This window comes from Epinephelus lanceolatus, chromosome 5 (genome assembly GCF_041903045.1).
Source record: "Epinephelus lanceolatus isolate andai-2023 chromosome 5, ASM4190304v1, whole genome shotgun sequence".
NCBI lineage: Eukaryota > Metazoa > Chordata > Actinopteri > Perciformes > Serranidae > Epinephelus > Epinephelus lanceolatus.
The window spans coordinates 22,162,124-22,183,883 of NC_135738.1; the positions used below are offsets into that span (position 1 = coordinate 22,162,124).

A 21,760-nucleotide genomic window follows, 5' to 3' on the forward strand; every position below is an offset into this window, starting at 1 on the left:
ACTGCAGTTTGAAGGGACAGCAGCTCAAGACCTTAAAGAGCAGAGAGATGAGAGAGAGAGGCCTCGGGTCATTTAAGGCAAAACCCCACCTGCTGGCAGCAACAAAAAAGATTGGTTTTAGTGGTACTGAGTAACTTATAAATTAATATAATTCTGGATTAAAGCCTGACATGAAAACGAAAAAAAACCTTGGTTGCTATTTGTCATTATTATCATTATTATACAATTTAAGGTCAGTGACTGGATGTAATAGTTTTAAATGTGCTTGGCACAAGAGCACAGTGTGCACATGGGAGAAGTTTGCCTTCAGGCAGAAGTCTATCCATTTTAACCCAAACCACATTTTTTTTCTCTGAATGTTAACCAAGAAATCACTTTCTAGCAAAAAAGAAAAGGAAAACTTCTCTTGACAGCATGCAATGTCAAGTACTAGGTATGTAGGAAAACAACAATGCACATGCCCAAAGCCTTTGGCAACAAACCACTGGCTAGAAAGAAAAAGTTTGCATTGTACGTTTTTGCAAACCATGGACACATAACATCTGCATCTTACTGTGTATGCTGAAATGCTGTGGTTACTGTGTGGTTAGGTTTATGCACAAAAACCACTGGGTTACAGTTAGGAAAAGATCATGTGTTGGCTCAAAATACCCAGCTTTGGGGGCACAATCCCTGCTGGAAAAACACTGATGTGTCACAAAGTCAGCTCATATACTAAGTCACTTTTCTACCTCACGACGTCACTGGTGTGGATTGGCAACCTGACTGAACAAGACAACAAACTGAGGAGGTCTGTTAAAACAGCAGATTCAGGACAGAAGGAAGGCACTGAGGACACCAGCCACCCAGCATATCGTCCCTTCTGATTCCTCCCCTCAGGTAAAGGCCTAAAGAGCTCAGACCAGCCACCTCTAAGACAGCTTTTATCCTCAGTGTAGGAGCCTCATGTCTGATTTGTGTTTGAATGCAATAACCCGCCATGCCAGTAGGTGGTGTATTGTAGTGGCTGAGGGAGGCCAGAAAGCACAGGTGCTGCTGATTGAAGGAGGCAAACAGTTTTCTGCTGTGCTCGGATAAAGATTTGTATGGCTGTATTTGTTTTAGTTTTGTATTGGAAAATATGGACATTACGGACACTGGTGAGTAAATGAACGTATGATAGTAAAAGGTATATATTGGTAAAGAATGTTTTTCTGAGTAGCCTACATAGCCAAACAATTCAAGCACAAGCATTTTAAATGTTATGATGTGACACACTGCAAGCGCTGTTGTAAATGTTGAACACCAAGCACTGTTAATGTTTCAAAGTGATTTTGGAGAGTTGGAAAGTTTCCATTAAACAAAATTTTTCATGGCAAATCAGTCAAGCAGCTGTTTCTGTGTTGATTTCATGCCAAGGATGTAATCAGATAACCTATAAAACATAATGATATTATTAAAACTTATCAGATGAAGCAGTTGGTGCATTTATATCCTTCCTGGCTGGCAAATGCATTGATTACACCTACTTAGCCAATTTGATTAATGGAGGTTGTAAAAATACTATACAGTCCTTATCTGATTTTCAATATGATGAATGGCATCTGACTAAACAAATATTTTATTTTATTTTATTCATTTTTTGTTTGTTGTAAGGAATTGTCTTTAAATACTGTCATTGTATAACCTACTCCTAATATATAGCTACTTATGTCATTTGTATTAAATGAGATGTTATTATTTTTACCTGATCTTTTGTACATGCTCATTTTATTAATTAAGAAAAAAAATATTTTCCTGCATGCCAGATATGTAAAAGAACTACAGAAGCTGACCTATTAACGTGACTTGCCTTGTCTAGAGTGTATGCTTTGCCCCTTCTGGGCTACTGTAGATCAAAATGGCGGCTTCATGGGAGAGGACTAATGGGACTAACGGCTCATTCTAAAGTGACAAAAACACAACGGTTCCTATTTATAAACTAATGAGAACATAGTTATTATTCTGCCGATAGATGCCCCTAAATCCCACACGCAGGACCTTTAAACTGTCCGATCGATGTTGTCTGAATCGTGATTTGATTAATGTGGTCTGGCTCGACGACGCTAACGGAAAGCGAGTTGTTGTGAATTGGAGCTGCTCAGTCTCGGAGCTCATGGACAAGGAAAATTTGTCGTGAAGAAAAGACAAGAGAAGCAGCTTATTTGACAATGTCGCGGTTGTTTTTGCCAAATCGTCTTTGTGCCAAATGTACCCTGCCAACAGCGCGCGGGTCTTCTTTGTTAACACCGGCGCGAGACAGTCAACAGACAAGTGTTTTTATTCACCAACAGAGACGATATGTCGGAGGGTCAAACACAGCCGTTTTTAAACACAAGTCAAAGTCCAGGATTTGGATATATGGGGTTGGTGTGGGGATTGCTGTAGCTGTGGGATTGAAATACCGAGCTGACACCGCCAACAGCTCCTGTGACGCTGGAGTAAAACCAGTACAGAGGACTGATCGATTCAGCAATGCCATAAAAGTTAGCAGAGACCTTGTGGAGAGGATAAAGGTAAGCATTGAGGTAGGCCCATGAACACTTTGGTTTTTAATTAACCACTTTACCTTTGCCCAGTTATTGTTTTCCCTGCTTAACCTCAGTGCCACCTGTATCAGTGTCTCCGTGTCTGTGTCTATTGTCACTCAGACTGAGGTCGGGGCACCAGGGATTTTGGTTGGGGTCTCTGTGGATGGTGCTCAAGTCTGGAGTGAAGGTTGGTGTCTAAAAAGTCCACTTTAAAAGCCCTTCGTGCAGCATTATTAAAAAAATTCTGATACTAATGAAGCTAGTCTTTGCCCAGTATGATTTTGTGCTGTGGGCTCTCCTTATGTCAACAGGTTAGGCCAGTGCATTGGCACTATGGCTGGCCCACAGCACACTTAAAGGCTGGTCCAGAGTTAGAAAATGTTGTAACAGTTTCCATCAAAGCAAACACTGGGGTGACAATGGTGCCTCACATTTGCCTTTGTGCAATTTGGCCAACAATAGTAGGCTGCAACCAGGAAAAAAACAAAGGCAGTATCCTTGCTGCAGCAGCCGTGGGTTCGATTTCAACCTGCAGCCCTTTGCTGCATGTCATCCCCCCTTTCTCCCCCCCTTTCATGCTTAATACTGTCCCATCCAAAGGGCAAAAAAGCCTCCAAAGTGACTCAGATTATTAATCAGTTCTCAAAATAGCTGCTGATTAATTTTTGTCCGTCTACTAATAGATTTACTTCGATATACTTGGTGCATATCAATGTCCCCACAAAGTTGAATTGCTGTTAAAGTTGCCCCCCTTGCTATAATCATGCCAACACTGGCACAAGGTTTGTGGACTTGAGCTATGTAAACTGGTCGGGCCCATCACCAGTTTGGCTGGTCCAATGTTTGGCCCACAAGACTAATTAATACTGTTGCCAATGTGGTTAACAGTTCCCTCCCTTTCCAATTATGGCACAACATTGGCCAGTACCCCAGAAATCTGCCATTCTTGCCGGTGTCATGTCACTTTTGGCAAACAATTGATTGGAAGTTGCCAACCAAATTAAACATTGGCTCAGCATTGTACAAAAGAGAAACCTAGGAACAAAGTAAAAACATAACAATGAAATGAATTATTAACAAACAAATAGCTTTTAAGCTTAAGCTGTGTTTGCCTCGGAGCACAAGTGGCCCACTTAGAGTTGGCAACCTTAGTGGCATTTGTTTGTGCCATGAATCAAGCCAGCAGAATCATTTCCTGTTCTGAAATGTCCTGAAAAATAAGGCTATACACACAGAAAAATGTTGGTTCCTCAGCAGTTCTTTGGCGTATGTTAAGGTGTTATATAGACCCACTGCTACACAAAGAACCCTTTCAGCCCTTGTTTTGTTCTTCAGAGGTTCTCTACTGGTTCTTCAGCTAAGTTTAGTTTAGTTTAGTCTACATCAAAATAGCTAACAAACGGTGTATTCCAACACCTGTGCCCCCATGTGTACAGAAATATTCCAGGTTTTAAAAGGTAACTTTGTGTTTCTCTGTGAGCATTTAGTGCAGGATTCTGAATCTTTTAAGCCAACGTTTTTATAATCCATGATTAATAATTGCTCATATTTTAAGTAAAAGTCCTTGAAAAGCATACTGACACATCCATGGTATTATTTGGTCACATTTAAGCACCCCCAGACTAAAAATATCCAAAATAATATGGTGCTATATGGCACCTCTAATAGTTCTATATAGTACTATTTGACCAAGGCGCTGTATAGCACCTTTAAAAGATGAGTGCCATACAGCACCAAAACCAGTTCCCCTATGATTACAAGCCAAAGAACCACTTTTGGGTACTGTCCAGCATCTTTAGTGGGTTTTCACTGTAAATAGTTTGAATTGTAAAGCATGAAATCCTCAACATATTCCTCTGAAAATACTTTGACATTCTTAAATGATGCATTTAAATTCTTCATGTACCTCAGGAATCGGCTATGCTGATTTGGAAAATCGTGTGCCATGCAGCCCAGACACGGTGATGCGGATCGCCAGCATCAGTAAGCCCCTCACAACTGCAGCTGCTGCACGACTGCGTGAGGAGGGGAAACTAGATCTTGATGTCCCTGTCCAGAAATATGTCCCTGAATTTCCCCAGAAACAATTTGATGGACAGGATGTAAGTTACTTGAACAAAGCATCAGAGTTTCTCGCATCATCAGCAATAATATCACGCTGTTCAGCTTATGTGAATGTGGTTTATTTCAGGTCACAATAACCCCCCGTATGATTATGTCCCACCTGAGTGGTATACGACACTATGAGAAGGATGCAAAGAAAGTGAAGGAGGACAAGGAGAAAGCTAAACGTCTTTTAAAGTCAGAAAAGAAAGAGGATGAAAAGAGCGCATCTGGAAACAAAGATAAAACCACAACAGAACAGAACACAAAAGGCAAAGAGACCACTCAGAAGAAAAAAGAGTTTGAGCAGGAGGAATACTACTTGAAGGACAACTTCGAAAGTGTCACTCAGGCTTTGGACCTCTTCAAGGACGACCCGCTCATTTTCAAACCTGGTGAAGCACATATCTGTTTGCCAAACTCAAATATGTGACACTGTCAATGTCTTGATGCATGCAATTGATTTTTTTACTATGTGCAGGCACCACATTTCTGTACTCCACCCACGCCTTCACCCTGCTGAGTGCTGCTATGGAGCGAGCTGCTGGACAGAGCTTCCTGGATGTCATGACGAACATGTTCCGTGAGCTGGGAATGCTTAACACTGTGCCCGAAGAGAATGACCCTATTATTTACCATCGCTCCAGGTAATCTATAATAAATCAGCGTTATTCATTTCGTTATTTATTTTGAAAAAGTCATAAGCATAAGTAGTGGAATTACATCAGAGTAGAATTTTGTAGAGATCTGTTATTTCTCTGAAGTTGTTTTTGATTGCACAACATGATAAAAATCCAGCTGTGAGTCTGTATTCATCGTTGACACTCCTCCACAGATTTTATCATCTCAACAAGAAAGGACGGGTTGTGAACTGCCCATATGTAGACAACTCCTATAAGTGGGCAGGAGGCGGCTTCCTTTCCACTGTGGGTGACCTGCTGCTGTTCGGTAACGCTTTACTCTACAGCTTCCAGGTGGCTCACCTGAAGAATACTGAGGGCTTACTCCCTGGCTTCCTCAAACCCCAAACTATTATAGAACTGTGGGCACCCGCTGATAAGACAGAGGCCAGCTGGGATAAGGATGGACTGTATGCCCAGGGCTGGCTGGTAGTGGAGAAACTACAGAAATATGGCCAGTGCAGGAAGCGCAGACACTATGTGTCACACACAGGAGGCGCTGTGGGTGCTAGCAGCGTCCTCCTGGTGCTACCCAGTGAGGAGACAGAAAAGTGCCAAGGCCAGACCCCGCTCCTCCCACAGGGGGTGGTGGTCACCATCATCACTAACATGCAGTCTGTGGGACTCAACACCACAGCCCTGAAAATTGCGAAAGAGTTTGACAAAGCCAGAAGCCTGTGAGAGTAAGTTGTTTACAGGAATGTGTGGGGTTTTTTTTATTGAGAAGTATTTCAGATAAACTGTGTTATCTTGTGAAATTTTGATAATGCTTTTAAATAATTTTAGGACGTTAAATGAATCTCAAACATATATTTTTTATCCATTTTATGGATTTTGCAAAGTAAGGTCACTTACTTTTCATGACAATACTTGCCAAGGACGCCAGACTGCCACTAGGTGGAAGCAATTCACTATGTTTCTATCACAGAAAGGCCACTGATTTATGCTATCAGTTTGCTGGCTTCATACAGAGCTTCATGCACTTCTACCTCTTAAAAGCTAATACAGCAACAAATATAAATGTATTTCTGCATCTGAGAGAAACGGAAACATTTCATACACAATGGAAAGAGGTCAGTTGCTGTTTAAAGCACCACGGTACACCTGTGAAGTGTCTACGTCACATGAAGTGACTTTTAAGGCCCTACCTGAACAGATATTTCCTCATTGTGACATGACATGACACGTACGCTGTACAGATTGTAAAGCCCCTCGAGGCAAATTTAATTTGTGATATTTGGCAGTATAAATAAAACTGACTTGACCTGACATGCTTTGGGATAAACCCTGTGGTGTGTCGACCTATTGTAGCTCTGTCAATAATCAATAGGGTGACATTTCTACAGTGTACTTAGCGCTGAGCCGAGTGTCTACAATCCTGAGTTAGTCTTTGGCTTTAACAAAACGAGCAATTCCACAATGAGTGTGCTGCAATGCTAGTTCATTGATGGTGCAAGAGTTCTCGTGAGTAACTAAGCTGTCAGCCGTCCAAATCTAGTTTTTGTTTTTTTTTCTTCCAGTTGGTTGTTGGCAACTGTTGGAGAATACTGGAAGTCCATCAAAATGAAAAGACTAACAAACTATTGGCAATGCAGTCCAACAAGTTTTAATTCTGTCCCTACCCTCGCTGAAATGAAGCAGATTTGATGCCACCATTTTCATTAGAAGCCTCCTGGGATCTCCTGTGCCCCTGTTTTTAGATTTAAGGGGACTGATGAATGGCTTGGGATACGCTAATTATACAGACTCCCACACACAGTGTGTCACTAAGTTTGCTCTGTGTGTTCCTGCATGTCCAGCTTTGTGAGAGCCAGTTTAGAGTTTTAAAACTGCTCAGTGAAGATATTTTTAAAAAGTGAGGTCATCCTGACGAGTCCTGGCTGCAGCGAGGGGCAATTATGGTTTATGGTTGAGATTAAATTAAGGATTAGGTTAAGAGTAGGCTAAAGGTTGAGGGTAGCAATGAAGTGCCGGAGGTCAGGCTTAGAGGATTAAGAGCGTGCATGCGTGTGTGTGTGTGTGTGCGCACGTGGATGCGTGTGTGCGTGTATGTCCAGCCTCCCACCACAAATCACACAGTCAGATCATTCAGTTGAGATCATTGCATATATTCACACAATTGCAAAAATATTTACCAATAGCATACTGAGCATAACATTAATTGATACAAGGGATCATTTTATAATTCCATCATTCAAGTTCCATGTTTATAATAATATTTAAAATAATATTTTTAACATAGTCCAACTATGCTTTGTAAATACATTTCAGGCAAAGCACATAGATTGAAATGTGATTTAACACGAGTAACACCAGTGCCAACTTCATAGCTGTGGTAAAAAGGCTACAGTGCAAGGTGTGATTCAATTCTCACCCACTCACACTTGTTTCACACCCTGTGTGTGTGTGTGTGTGTGTGTGTGTGTGTGTGTGTGTGTGTCTGTGTGTGTGTGTCGGTGTGTGTGTGCGTGTGTATGTGTGTGTTTGTGTATGTGTGTGTAAATGAATTAAACCTTTCTGTAGCAAATAGCACGGACTCCAGAAATCTCATGAGACGATTAATCAGCTGTTCACCTGCTTTGGCTTTAGTTAGAGGGAAACTTTGGTATTCTCAACCTGGCCCCCTTTGTTTTTGTGTCTGATTGTGACAAATGGAGACAACAATTTTTGGAATTGGCCCACTATTGAGACAGGAAGTTCCAGCCTTAAGAGGCTGCATTGTAATCCCATTCAAAGCGCAGACAGGTTCAGATTGTTATTTTAAGTGTCTGACAACATTATGGAAAATACCCTACAGAAAAATGGAAAGGTTTCCTAAGTACGAACTGCATGTAACCAAGGAGAAATCTCGCTTTTTCCACATTGTCAAAATCCGCTTAATATTCAGCCATGATACTGAAAATATTTTACATAACACTAAGCAACACTTTCTGTTCTCCAACACAAGAAACTCTTCCTGGCACTCCTCTCTACGACTTTCACTAACCCTCCACTTTTGTTTTTCCTGCAACAAGTCACCTCTCGCGAGATTTCAGAGCGCTACCAGTGAAAAGTAAGGAAAAATATTTCCTTTTTTCCACAGGGTCCTTTGCTTTAAGTTGCCAGACACTTTTGATAACAATCTGAGCCTGTCAGTGGCAAAAACAAACACTTTTAGTGGACAAAAATTGACATTGCAGCCTCTTTTGCAGCGGTCTCTCTCAATAGTAGACCATATTTAAAAAATGTTGTCTCCATTAGTGACTTAGACACAGAAACATGGGAAAATACAGCCCAGGCTGAAAATACATTAGTTCCCCTTAAAGGTCAATACAACAGTTTTCCTCCCTGTCTATAGGTTGTTCATAGTCACACCCAAAACAGTGCCACATCCAACAACACAAGTGACACTCATCTCTGAGAATTCTTTCATCGTCCCACTCCGCACACAGCCAAAAGAAAAACAAGTTTACATCAGGAGAAGGGTCATACTCTTGGTTTTACTCTCCAATACTGTTGCTGATTGTTCTGTTGGCTCTGTTGCCTGGCTTTCAGCATCCTGCATGTGGACACAAGTAATGGTTATTAGCTTTAAAGAATACTTTCTGACTGAAATACAGCAAGACTTTATAACATATAAAACACTTCCACATCCTGATGCTATTTTTAGACACCCTGAAAACGTTTGGTAATCTTAAATCCGTAATGCACTTACTTGTATATGTAGTAGATAACAACCGCCAGCACCACTAAGACGAATAGGGCAACAATGACCACGGCTGCAATTAACCCTGCCTGCCCTGCATCAGTGGAACTGGTGAAGAGCTGGAACTGCTCACATCGGCTGCCTTTGTAATTTTCATTGCACCTGATTTAAACGTACAAAAATATGGGCAGGCTGTCAGCACAGAGGAAATTTGTCAACAATTTTGCCATCTTATGACATCAACGGGTATTCAGAGGTTCCCACATATTCATTTCTGTATCAGAGACAAATGAAAAATGAGTTTTTCATTCTACTTACACACAGGAGAGTGTATTCATGGCAGGTATTTTATAGCACGTCCCTCCATTCATGCAATAGGCCACATCCTGCCCATCACAGAGGTCTCCATGATCTACACAGACATAACATGTCAGGAAAGATAGCTCCAACAGGGCTGACCATTCACCTTTTAAAATTATTTGTTGCTTATTCTGATGAGTTTTTATAATTACCTGCCATCATTTGGAAAGTCTTTCTCACTGCTTCCTAAGAAGAAAAGAAAAATGTATGTCTTAGAAAAGGAGCTTATCTCTCACCACTTATGGAGAGCGTGGAATAACCGGATGCCAGAAATAAAAACCAAGCTGCATACATAGAGATTTTCTTGAATCTAAAAGGCAGTGTACACAAATATGGCAGTGTGAAAGATATAAATAATCACCCTGACTGATATAAATCAAAAAATCTGTCCTTACCAGCTGTGAAATCCCAGCTTTTGGTAGTTAGTGCAGGTTCCCGAGGTGAGTCATAGTGACGCTTCACAACAGCTCCTAACTGCTTTTTGTTGTATATCTGAAGACGCTGTCATGTGGGTGTGTTCCTCCCTTGGTCTAAAAAAATGTTGTGATTGCAGTTTGTCCACATTGTAAATGGCAAGCGAAACGTCAGGATACTACCTAGTGATTGCAGGTAATTTGTTAGTGTGTCACAAGTGATGTCATTTCATGGCATGTGAGCAATACATGGAAAGCTATTAGAGGTCTTAAAAATTCTCCCAGGAGTCATTGTGACCACGTTGACATCTGCATGAGCCTATCAGATCAAGACTGAGTACATTACGTTTTGTTTTTGTTCGTGGAGGTTGAGTTGCATTGTGAGATGAGGCACAGGATTGGCTGAAGAAAATCACCTGTTGTGCATGTGAGCTCAGCGTGTCTGGGTTTGGTAAGAAACAGCTGAATGATTGGTATGCAAAGAAGGCATGAATGGAATCGTGGGAACTTTTTTGTAGTCAAAGAACACACACACCACTTCCTTCAGACGGATAATTACAGCTGTACGCATAGAACCGTTAGTACACTCATCAGCGGGTCATTTTTAATTGTTCACCACATTCCAGTGGTGGAAGTATTCAAATGATTTACTGAGGTAAAAATAGCAGTGGTCTGAGTGTTATTATTATTGGGCTACAATTAGATTATTGTATTGTGTGTATTGATGCAGTATTTTAATCTTGTTTTGGTCACAGTTGACCTAATTTAACAACCTCATACTCTGTAAAAATTACTTGTTTTTTAATTATTATATGTGCTTAAATGTAGTTGTATTTATTTAATTTAAAATATATTTATATCCTGCAAACTAATCATTCTCTGTTGCGCTTGTCCTGTGTGTCCTAAATGCCACTGAGTAAACAGTTAAGTCAGAGTAAGTTGATTTACTCAAGTTGCTAACACTTAAAAGGAACAAGTTAAATCACTTATTGCTATTTTAAGTTGCAACAACTTCATAAAATTAAGTAAATACAACTAAATTTTAATTGAGTTCAACAAATAGATATAAAGTAGAAACAACTTAAAACTAATAGTTATATGTACAGTACAGGCCAAAAGTTTGGACACACCTTCTCATTCAATGCGTTTTCTTTATTTTCATGACTATTTACATTGTAGATTCTCACTGAAGGCATCAAAACTATGAATGAACACATGTGGAGTTATGTACTTAACAAAAAAAGGTGAAATAACTGAAAACATGTTTTATATTCTAGTTTCTTCAAAATAGCCATCCTTTGCTCTGATTACTGCTTTGCACACTCTTGGCATTCTCTCGATGAGCTTCAAGAGGTAGTCACCTGAAATGGTTTCCACTTCACAGGTGTGCCTTATCAGGGTTAATTAGTGGAATTTCTTGCTTTATCAATGGGGTTGGGACCATCAGTTGTGTTGTGCAGAAGTCAGGTTAATACACAGCCGACAGCCCTATTGGACAACTGTTAAAATTCATATTATGGCAAGAACCGATCAGCTAACTAAAGAAAAACGAGTGGCCATCATTACTTTAAGAAATGAAGGTCAGTCAGTCCGCAAAATTGCAAAAACTTTAAATGTGTCCCCAAGTGGAGTCGCAAAAACCATCAAGCGCTACAACGAAACTGGCACACATGAGGACCGACCCAGGAAAGGAAGACCTAGAGTCACCTCTGCTTCTGAGGATAAGTTCATCCGAGTCACCAGCCTCAGAAATCGCAAGTAAACAGCAGCTCAGATCGGAGACCAGATGAATGCCACACAGAGTTCTAGCAGCAGACCCATCTCTAGAACAACTGTTAAGAGGAGACTGCGCGAATCAGGCCTTCATGGTCAAATAGCTGCTAGGAAACCACTGCTAAGGAGAGGCAACAATCAGAAGAGATTTGTTTGGGCCAAGAAACACAAGGAATGGACATTAGACCAGTGGAAATCTGTGCTTTGGTCTGATGAGTCCAAATTTGAGATCTTTGGTTCCAACCGCCGTGTCTTTGTGAGACGCAGAAAAGGTGAACGGATGGATTCCACATGCCTGGTTCCCACTGTGAAGCATGGAGGAGGAGGTGTGATGGTGTGGGGGTGTTTTGCTGGTGACACTGTTGGGGATTTATTCAAAATTGAAGGCACACTGAACCAGCATGGCTACCACAGCATCCTGCAGCGACATGCCATCCCATCCGGTTTGCGTTTAGTTGGACCATCATTTATTTTTCCACAGGACAATGACCCCAAACACACCTCCAGGCTGTGTAAGGGCTATTTGACCAAGAAGGAGAGTGATGGAGTGCTGCGGCAGATGACCTGACCTCCACAGTCACCGGACCTGAACCCAATCGAGATGGTTTGGGGTGAGCTGGACAGCAGAGTGAAGGCAAAGGGGCCAACAAGTGCTAAACACCTCTGGGAACTCCTTCAAGACTGTTGGAAAACCATTTCAGGTGACTACCTCTTGAAGCTCATCGAGAGAATGCCAAGAGTGTGATCAGAGCAAAGGGTGGCTATTTTGAAGAAACTAGAATATAAAACATGTTTTCAGTTATTTCACCTTTTTTTGTTAAGTACATAACTCCACATGTGTTCATTCATAGTTTTGATGCCTTCAGTGAGAATCTACAATGTAAATAGTCATGAAAATAAAGAAAACACATTGAATGAGAAGGTGTGTCCAAACTTTTGGCCTGTAGTGTACATGCCATACAAGACAGGCCCCGCAAATGGCTAGGGCGAGGCCCGAATGGCAGAAGGGCTGCCCAGGTTGGTCCGCAAGTCGCAAGATCCAACGAGGACCCAGTTAAAACTCCGCAAGACGCAAGAGTTAAAACTGAGTCTGGGCAAACCGGGTCAGCCTGCCAGATGCAAGGCTAACCAAGAGGGCCTCACCTCCGCACCACACAAAGCACACACTGGCTACCACCTTCAGGCAATCTGCTATGCCTCACAATTAACAAAAGGCAGCCTCATCATCTTCACTATCCTCGTCTGTTCTGTCATCATCTTCTCCGGACCCATCATCCCTCTCTTTGTGTTCTTGGTGTTGTGTGAGTATGTTGCAGCATATACCATCATTGCCTTTGCAGGAACAATAACTGGTACAGGCCAGACCTGCAGCTGCACAGCTGCACTTTGCTGATGTGCAAGGTTTCAACCCGGCTTTGCAACCACAGCTGACAACATCTAACAAAGCAGGAGGAGCAGCTGGACTTGAATTCTGGGTGGGCATAATCAGTTCCTCTCCTTCCTTTAGGCCCATCTTCTTGTCCCATCCAAGCAAGGTGATATCCACAGCCGGTGGATCAGGCTGGTCTGCTGCTTTCCATAGTAGCACCTGTAGGTGGGCACGTCTTCCATGAAGGCGCATATTGCGCTCTGTAGGAGGTAGTGTCTTCAGTGCTGGGGACCTTTTGTGCTTTCAGTAAATTTCATCCTGGGCTGCATCCAAGGTTACAGAGTTCCTCTGATTGTACAGAGCCAGAAAGAAAGACCTCGTTGCTTTTGTGATCTGTAAATCTGTGGCTTCTGCCTCTCCAATACAGTGGAGAAGCTTACCAGGTACGACTCTCATGGCCTTGAGTGCACCTTCCCCTTCCCAACAGGATATGAGGTGGTATCACATCCTGAAAGAGCATGCATGGCCAGAATGGTACCACATTGGTCACCCAGATTGACAATGTCAAAACTTGTTTAGAGAGGCGTTGGTAAACTAGCCGTCCTAGACTAGCAATCCAGGCTTTTAGGATACTGGCTAGTGTAATGGATGCCAACTGATGCCAGCTAGGATGCTAGTTGCACTAGTACATGTTGGTAAACCTCACTCACTTAACCAACTTTACTAACTACTGAGTTGGGAGCCTGGGTCAGCTCAGCGTTGGTATTACCAATCTGGTGTTGCTGGGAGGTCACAGGTTTGAAACCCAGGGCAGGCAGACTGTATGAGAAGACTGCTGATATTTTGGTGCCGTGACACAAATGAGAGTGAGGTTAAGGGGGGTGAGTGTCACAGAAGGCGTAACTGAGGCTAGGTAGGTATATTAACACTGGTAAACCTCACCCAGAAGTAGACATGTATTCAGGGATTTTAAGATAAGCACTCTCAATTCCCAATCTGCCATTGTTGGGTGGTTGCAGGTTCGACCCAGGGCCTGTTCTACTAGGTAAACCTCCCTCCCAGTGTTATAGCGGAACACCGGCGTTATTGAACTCATAGCCCTATCATGCAAGATTGTTACTAGTAACCGAAATGTGCAGCAACGGGAAAATTTGGTAATACGTAGCACGAGTTCTATACCCAGCTGCTAAAGCGCACTGAACCAGGCATTTTTGAAATGAAACCGAAACTGCAAAAATGCCGTTAGGTTAGCTCTACTGCGGAGCGCACAACTTAAGTTATGTTGTACCAAATATTCTCATTCCTTAACGTTTCAGTTGTTTGTGATTAGCTTGTTCAATAGGGCTATGAGTTCAATAACGCCGGCGTTCCGCTTTAAGGAAGACTTAATAGTTGGTGAAACTGCTCCCTTTATGATTAAGTTTTCCATACATTTTTTAAATGTTTCAAGTACTTTAAAACTAGACTATGCTCCCTTGCTTTACAACATACTTATTACAACTACAACAGCTAGCTGCAACAGCTTATTTGCATAAAAACATGACCGGACCTCAAGAAATGTAAACAAATTTAGGTTATCAACATTCACATCAAAGAGCAAGAGCTCTTGTGATTCTCAAATGTGAGATTATTGTGTTTACCATGAAAATAACCTAAAAATTTGTCAGAAATTAATGAAAAATGTGTCTAAATTTATCCAAATTTGTTATAGAATTACCACTTTGAAGTCTGAAAGTGCCAGAAACCTCTTAAACCACTCCAATATTGTAGAAACTGGTCACACAGTGCAAAATCTATTGTCAATCTGGACGATTCTGCTAATTATGCTAATTGTGCTAATTATGCAAATTGCTCAACATATGAAAATTAGCATCCGGCAGTTTCTGTATGCTGGGGACCCATACTTCACATTTCTGCAATAAAACTTTGGTGTACTCAACATTTCCGGGTTCACAATGGGGCTCTATGGGCTGGCTACTAGACTAGTAAGAAAAAATCTAAAGACAAAAGCCACATGGGGCGCAGGACGAAAAAAGAAGACACAATTTGCAAATTTTATTGTTCGTTATTTTTTATTGATTGTTAGCTAAGTTTATTTGTGATGATTTTTCATTAGTTATTTTTCTTGTTTGTGATAAATACAATACATTCAAAGATAATAATAGGGGGAGGGATAGTTCCTCGCCCTGGGCAAGGTCCCTGAATGTGTTAGATCCGGCACTGGGATTACAGTTCTCTGGAACTGCACTTGAATTCATGCCACAAATAGATTAATTGATACATTAAAAAAATGATTGTTAAACATGTATTAACATGTATAAAGGCAGACTTGATGGCTGATAAGAAACTGATAACCCAATATACATTCAGTGATGGACTGATACTTTTCAAACTGCATTTTAACCAAGCAGAAAGGATAAATACCTGTCAGATATTTTTTAATATCCTTGAAGCCCACAAAGATTTAGCCATTTCTTGTTTATGGGCTCAATGATTTCTAAAACATTGTTTAATTAATTTTAACCACTGATAAAGCCATTAGTCACACTTTATAAACCTTTCATAATGGCTTCAATATTAGAAAGGGACAGTATTTTTAAAATACAATAAGAGCACAGATATATATATAATGTTGCCATTCTCTTCTCCTCTCACCCTCTCTCTGTGCCGGGGCCTAAATCCTGCGCTACATTTTCAAAAATCTCAGCAAGGCTACCTGGGAATATTCCAGTGAGGCTGCAGCCTAATAAATGGCATTAAACACCGCACTCAGTCATCATAAACTCACCACAGAAACACTTGAGGTCACTGTAAGAGGGTTTGTTTTTTTTTTTGTTTTTTTTTCGTGCGGGTGGGTTGTTATCGCGAGGAACTCTGAAGCTCAAGAGGTGAAGTGAAGCGAGAGTGTTTTTCTACGTCGACGCTTCCAGGGTGGCACAGAAAGAGGGACGTCTGCAGGCTCCTGTGGCTTGACATGAATATAGACTCACATATATGCTTTCATTTGATGTTATTAAGGGGTGTGTGGATCTGTGAATTTCCTCCGCGGTGACGGCGCTGCTCGTCACACATCTGTAGCCGCTGGAATCCTGTTTTCAGCACCTGGACAGCTCCCGGTCGTGAACCTCTCCTCCTTATTATCGGGCACATGGAGTCCCTGGTGTGATTGTGGGGGAAGCCCTGCAAGCACATTATGCCTCCCTCCGAACATGTCGTTATCTCCCTGATTCAGTGACAGCCCTCGTCGTCTCCGCTGAAGGATGCTGCTTTCAGTCCGGAGTAGGTGTTTTCGTCGTGCGCTGTCTTCTGAGAGGCGATACGGGTGCTTGGCCAACGCAAATTTAAGGGGAATCGCAGCCTACACACAGCAAGATCCGAGCTTCCCTCACACCGATCATCATCACCATCATCATCATCAGCATCGGCGAGAGGGGAGATATTACCATCATCACTGCGAGGGCAAAGGAGTCACGACCACACTTTGCACAATGTAGAGAACGCAAGAGGTTAGTGTGTCTCTTTGCTGGTTTAAAGCGCGCTGCTTAGTTGATGCGTTTGTGTTGGTTTGAGCAAGAATGAGACTGTGTGGCCTCTGAGCACAGTGGGGAAATGTTAACAGCACCATAACTGTTTGTGTAGCAACGATTTGGTTGGGAATGACTGCATCTTGATTAGGTTACGTGCAGAAAGCCTGGACAGAGATGACCCACAGGATTGCTGCCTTTGTGGACAGCCACCTCCGCTAATGAAGCCCTCACTGTACACTGTATTTAGAAGTAGCTCAAGATGCTGATTGTGAGATTCAATCCTTACTCAAGTCCTGAAACAGTTTGCCCTACATCCCAGAAACAATCTGTGATCCCACTTGTCTCTCTGGTCACCTCAGTGAATCCTCACAGAAAGTGTTTGGCTGTGTGACTTCCTGCTCATCTGATGGCAGGATCAATATCTTTATTTCCTGAGATATTATGACACATTTTTGGGGAGGTTCTGCAGTGAAACAGTGTCACTCGCAGCCCTTGAATGACCTGGGCTGATTTATCCTGAGTAGCATTTAATCTGCTGTGCTTCACTACATTACTCTGCTGTGGTCTGCTGCAGCTGTGAATGCTGACTCCTCACCTCTCCATGTCTGAAGGTGTTCCGCTGTGCCTCTGTGTGTCACACACGGCCCCGAATACGTGCAATATTGTACAATTCATGATTTTGTGAACAACAATGCAAATATATAACCATCGCAATTCATCTCATTGACAGCTGATTTCAGTGTTACTTTACTTTGCAACACAGAACTGAGCTTTTTGCAACAGTGGCTGTTCCATGTTAAAGCAGTGGCTGTGTGTTTGCCCATGTCATGTCTGTTCCCTGCAAAGCAGCTGGAGTGGGCTTTCACTGACCAGGCTTGGACATCAATGGCTCTCTATCCCATGGCACAAAGAGCTAGCATCCCGCTGTACTTGCTATGCAAGAGGTGTGATGTTCCTCAGCCCCTGATTCACAGAGCGGAGCGTATATTGGAGGAGATTTAAAATCCATTACAGTTTAGTGCTCCCCAGGAAAATAGTTGAACAGAGTTAGGACAGGGCTCCTTCAGAAGCATACGCGCCGATACTTCATTGATAATTTTGTGTGCATTTGTGTTGTGATACTCAACTGTGTACAGATATTTCATGATTTTGAGATTAAATGTTCTTTTTTGACCTTGAAAAAAGCATTTGGCAAAAAAAAGCTGCTCTGAATCTCCCAATTATCTCACAATGTTCCTCAGCAGATGGATTTGCTTCATGATTTCCTTTTTCTGTACTAATTACCAGAGGTGCTGACTCAAGTCACATTACTCGGACTCGAGGCAAATCTAAAAAGACTTGCAACTCCACTTGTACTTCAACACCAATGACCTGTGACTGCACTTGAGCCTTTTGACTGGAAAATACTTCCTACAAGCCCAGAAATTAAAAAGTATGTTTAACAGTGTGCCTCAAATCAGTTCATTTCCTAAATTGACTGACCTTAATGTTATTCTTTACACTTAATTACCCAGAGTCACTTTGTTTGAACCAATCCAACAGCATCCAATCAAGTTGCAGGAAAGAAACCTGAAGACTAAACGTTACATATTACAGACCAGCAGTTGGGAAAAATGATTGGATGAGAGGCAGGGTACACCCTGGACAGGTCACCAGACTATCACGGGGCTGACACATAGAGACAGACAACTATTCACATTCACATTCACACCTACAGCCAATTTAGAGTCACCAGTTAACCTGCATGTCTTTTGATTTTGGGAGGAAGCCAGAGCACCCGCAGTAAACCCATGCTAACACGGAGAGAACATGCAAACTCTGACAGAAGGGCTCCCCCACCACAGGGTTGAAATCCCCAGCTTCCAACAAACTTGTTTTAACTAATAAATATAAATTTAAAACAAAGCATTCATGATTTTGTAAATTGAATATATTGCTCTGTTATTAAAATCCCATTTCACTTGGTGAAGAGCGCATTATATCTTGTTTGAGGGTTGGATGCTCAAAGTTTAGTTTGGCACTTGACTAAGACTTGAGACTTCCAAAACAATGCCTTGGTCCAACCTCTGCTAATTCCACTGTCCTTTCTATGTTTTACCTAGGTGTGGTAGGAGCCAGGTCTCTGCGGTGGTGAAATCACATTTCACACTTGAGGTCATTTAGTGTGAACGACTAATTGCAGCAACAAGACCTCAACATGAGCAACCCCCAGTAAGTATAACACCCGCCAGAGCCTTGTTTGAAACCATGTCAGAGAGAGTGTGAAATCTTAAATCTCTATTTATGAACACGACGTCTTTATGCAAAGGGCATCTCAGCGTGGCAGGATATGATTAGCAGAATGGGACCTGCATATTCTCACGCCCCTCCTGCGAATGACTTTGAACGGGGATAAGCGGGAAAGAGGAGCCCGGCCTTGTCCGGCAGCCGGCCATCTCTAGTCTCCGCTGGCATCTCTTAGCATTCAGGAGGGGATGCTCACTTGTCATCTTCTCTTATTAATAATTACTCTGTGTGTGGTCCTCCAGACAGCCCCTGCATTCTGATGACAGCCAGGGTTGGGGCTAAGAGAAGGGAAAAGAGGTAGCAGGGGGAATGGAGTGGAGTAGAGTGGAGTGAAGTGGAGTGAAGAGTGAATGCAAAATGGGTTCAGTCAGCTGCATCTTCTGGTTAAAGGCACAGGATGCTGCTTCAAACCAGCAGAGATCTCTGTCCGGGCCTCAGACCAGCAGATTAGTGCAGCTGATGGTTGATTCCATTTGAAGGAGACGGTTGGTGCAAAACATCTGTAACCAGATAATGCAGAGAACGTGTTGACTGGTTAGTAGTACAAAGACATGACTTAATGCTGCAGAATGCCGGTGAATCTCTGTGAAGTGACAGATGGGAAACTCTCATGCAGAGAAAGGTCTTTGGAGTTATTTTCACCCCTGCTCTCTTGACTTGATGCTGCTGTAAATCCGCCCTCTCTCTGTCGCGCTCTCTGTGTAGCCCTGTAGCATCACTGCTGTGGAAACAGTGGGAGGCAGGACAGGAAATTATTAGATGCGCAAACACAACAAATTAAAGGCAATTTATCTTACATATTTCTCATAGCACTTTAATTAATAAAACTTACATCTCTCTGTGTCTGAAGTTTACATTCATGAAACAGCCTTACAAACAAACATTTTAACACAATAGATCCAGAAACAATGATGAGATGGTGCTTTTCCTGTGCACTTGGTATGGAGCTGTTTGTGCATGTTTTTTCTCACACAGCACACAAAGAGCGAACACCACACACCCTGAGGAGCCCAGTGGCTTTGAAACGGGTCAGCTAACATTTACTGTAACTAACCTCAATGTCACGTGATGCAATGCCACGCTGCTCTTAATTTCTCTCCGTAATGAAGCCCTCTCGCCAATCGCTAGAACAAAGTCTGCTGATGAGCATGTCACTGCTCAGCAGCCATTGTCTGTGTTTATGTTCGTCATCATGATGTTAAATGATAAATTCAGATTTGCAGCTCCTAGGTTATGGTAGAATTATGAAGGAAAGCCTTTCTTGATTGAAGCTTTTGGATCCTTATTTTGCTCCAATACAGACTTTCTAGTCTAACACGAGGCTCTGGATGCCATGTGCTGCAATTCTAGTACACAGTTTGCTGTTAAATATTTCATCTGTGATGTGTCAAGGTGTTAAGTATGAAAAATCAGTATATCAAGTAGTCTGTAATTTAGCGATTTCCCTTACTAAAATGTAAAATAGTCCTTTATAAAAACACAGATTCGTCTTTGTGATAATACACGCAGTCACTAAACTATATGGGTTAAAGATTAAGTCTGAGAGTGTCAACAAATCCCATGAAGAGATCTAATCTAATGGTTCCATACGAACATATATGATGATCATTTTTTTCATATTCCTCTGCGCCATTGACCTCAATTGTTGTCCAAAAACAATTAAAGACACATCAGTAAATCACACTGTTGTTCAGGGTGACATGTTCCTCTATCACAATGAACCTGGGCACTGTAGTTTATTTTGAGTTTGTCCCATATTCTGTCCTGGTGCAGTAAATACGAGTACATCCAATGTGTATTAATCCATGACTAAAAATAGTTCCCAACAAATGTATCATTATTCCTGTCTGATGTTTTTGTTAAAACAGTGTCCAGCTGTTTTAGGAATACACTTGCTTTTCTACTGGGGATGAATGGACTTGAGGCTGAGTGCCACAGACTGCAGAAGGAAGTAATAAAGTATTGAAAAAAAGGTACTAACCCATTGTTTGTGTGGCCTTTTCATTTGGGTTTTTTGACAGAAAGAAAAATATAGAATAGTGACTGCCTTGCCCTTTAAAGGTTTACTATATCTATACCAACTATAGTTATGTAGTAGTTATAAGGCCTACTTGAATGCTGCTGTTGGGATGTCTGCATTGTAAATTTTCATGTTTCATACAGTGGCTGACAAGGGCATCCGCACTCGGTAGCTTATGGTGCGTTCGTTTTGTACTTGGAGGTCAGAAAAAAACATGGACGCCCGCAAGAAAGCCTTTGTTGCCCTTGCACTTTTGGAGTATAGACAGCTTCAAAACCATCATCCACTCCAACTGATGAACGCCACAGATGAGGCTGACCTAATGTAAAACAAATAAGATAAACAGTACTTTAGCAGAGTGTTCACTCACTATGTATGTGACCGGCAGCCATTTTGAATTCGTAAGTCGGGGTTGATGTGATTGCTCCAAGTTTCCAAGTTGGAAATCTGATCTCAGGGTGCGTTTGAGTTTAAACTTCCAACTGGGAACTGGGAATTTCCGACCTGCGAGTACAAAACAAACGCACCATTAAAAAAAACCCACAGGAGCAACATGCTGCAGCCTCAGAAACAATGCCGATTTAAAAACACATATGAAAATCCCAAACAAATATGAAAATGTGCTGCAGAAGGCCAAAACAAACCCCAAAAACAAAATAGTAAAGTAAATACAATGGACATTCTGCAGGTGAGTGCTAAGTGGAGCAGCTTGATTCTTGACCCTGTTGCTCTTTGATAATATTGTAGAAGGCCAAATGTAGAAAAGAATATGTACCTTTTCATGTTACATCTTTACTCCACTCTTCTTCCCGCTTCAAAAACAAACACTTTCTCATCTGGTCTTTTGCTCTCAAGTCGAAAATCAAGCTGTTCCACTTAGCGCTCCCCCTAGAGGCCTGGAGAACTTGTTTTTGACTTTGCATAATTTCTGTATTTGCAGCATTTGCTGTTAATTTGGCTTTCTGCTGCACATTTTTTCATCTGCATCATGTTTC

General features: G+C 41.9%; 3 protein-coding genes across 4 annotated transcripts in view; 2 read left to right on the forward strand and 1 right to left on the reverse strand.

Moving 5' to 3' along the window:
• Positions 1–1,893: 1,893 nt before the first annotated feature.
• lactb (lactamase, beta) lies at positions 1,894–6,601 on the forward strand. Of its 2 annotated transcripts, none has more exons than XM_033634687.2 (6): positions 1,894–2,546; positions 2,670–2,736; positions 4,461–4,651; positions 4,741–5,047; positions 5,134–5,299; positions 5,488–6,601. In XM_033634687.2, exons 1-6 carry the CDS (start codon positions 2,190–2,192, stop codon positions 6,011–6,013), a joined length of 1,614 nt encoding a protein of 537 aa, XP_033490578.1. In that variant the 5' UTR covers positions 1,894–2,189; the 3' UTR covers positions 6,014–6,601. The 2 variants fall into 2 exon arrangements, with proteins under 2 accessions (XP_033490578.1, XP_033490579.1); XM_033634688.2 differs by having other exon boundaries at positions 1,896–2,534.
• An 818-nt stretch (positions 6,602–7,419) lies between these two features.
• Positions 7,420–9,880, reverse strand: nrg4 (neuregulin 4). The gene is made up of 5 exons (XM_033634696.2): positions 9,773–9,880; positions 9,530–9,563; positions 9,336–9,429; positions 9,027–9,179; positions 7,420–8,870 (listed from the first exon to the last, which is right to left on the reverse strand). The coding sequence occupies exons 2-5, from the start codon at positions 9,537–9,539 to the stop codon at positions 8,798–8,800; spliced, it is 330 nt and encodes a 109-aa protein (XP_033490587.1). The 5' UTR covers positions 9,540–9,563; positions 9,773–9,880; the 3' UTR covers positions 7,420–8,797.
• Positions 9,881–15,750: 5,870 nt separating this feature from the next.
• Positions 15,751–21,760, forward strand: part of tmem266 (transmembrane protein 266) — a 35,901-nt gene continuing 29,891 nt past the window's right edge. The window contains exons 1-2 of the mRNA XM_033634686.2: positions 15,751–16,438; positions 18,562–18,670. Of these exons, the coding sequence (XP_033490577.1) occupies positions 18,657–18,670 (14 nt within the window). The 5' untranslated portion in view covers positions 15,751–16,438; positions 18,562–18,656. The remainder of the gene's footprint in view (positions 16,439–18,561; positions 18,671–21,760) is intronic.

Coding starts and splice junctions, on each gene's coding strand:
- lactb (XM_033634687.2), top strand. CDS start 2,190: ATGTCGCGGTTGTTTTTGCCAAATCGTCTTTGTGCCAAATGTACCCTG. Junction 2,547..2,669: donor GGATAAAGGTAAGCATTGAG/GTAGGCCCATGA, acceptor ATTGTCACTCAG/ACTGAGGTCGGGGCACCAGG. Junction 4,652..4,740: donor AACAATTTGATGGACAGGAT/GTAAGTTACTTG, acceptor GGTTTATTTCAG/GTCACAATAACCCCCCGTAT.
- nrg4 (XM_033634696.2), bottom strand. Junction 9,180..9,335: donor ATGAATACACTCTCCTGTGT/GTAAGTAGAATG, acceptor CGTTTAAATCAG/GTGCAATGAAAATTACAAAG. Junction 8,871..9,026: donor GTTATCTACTACATATACAA/GTAAGTGCATTA, acceptor GTCCACATGCAG/GATGCTGAAAGCCAGGCAAC.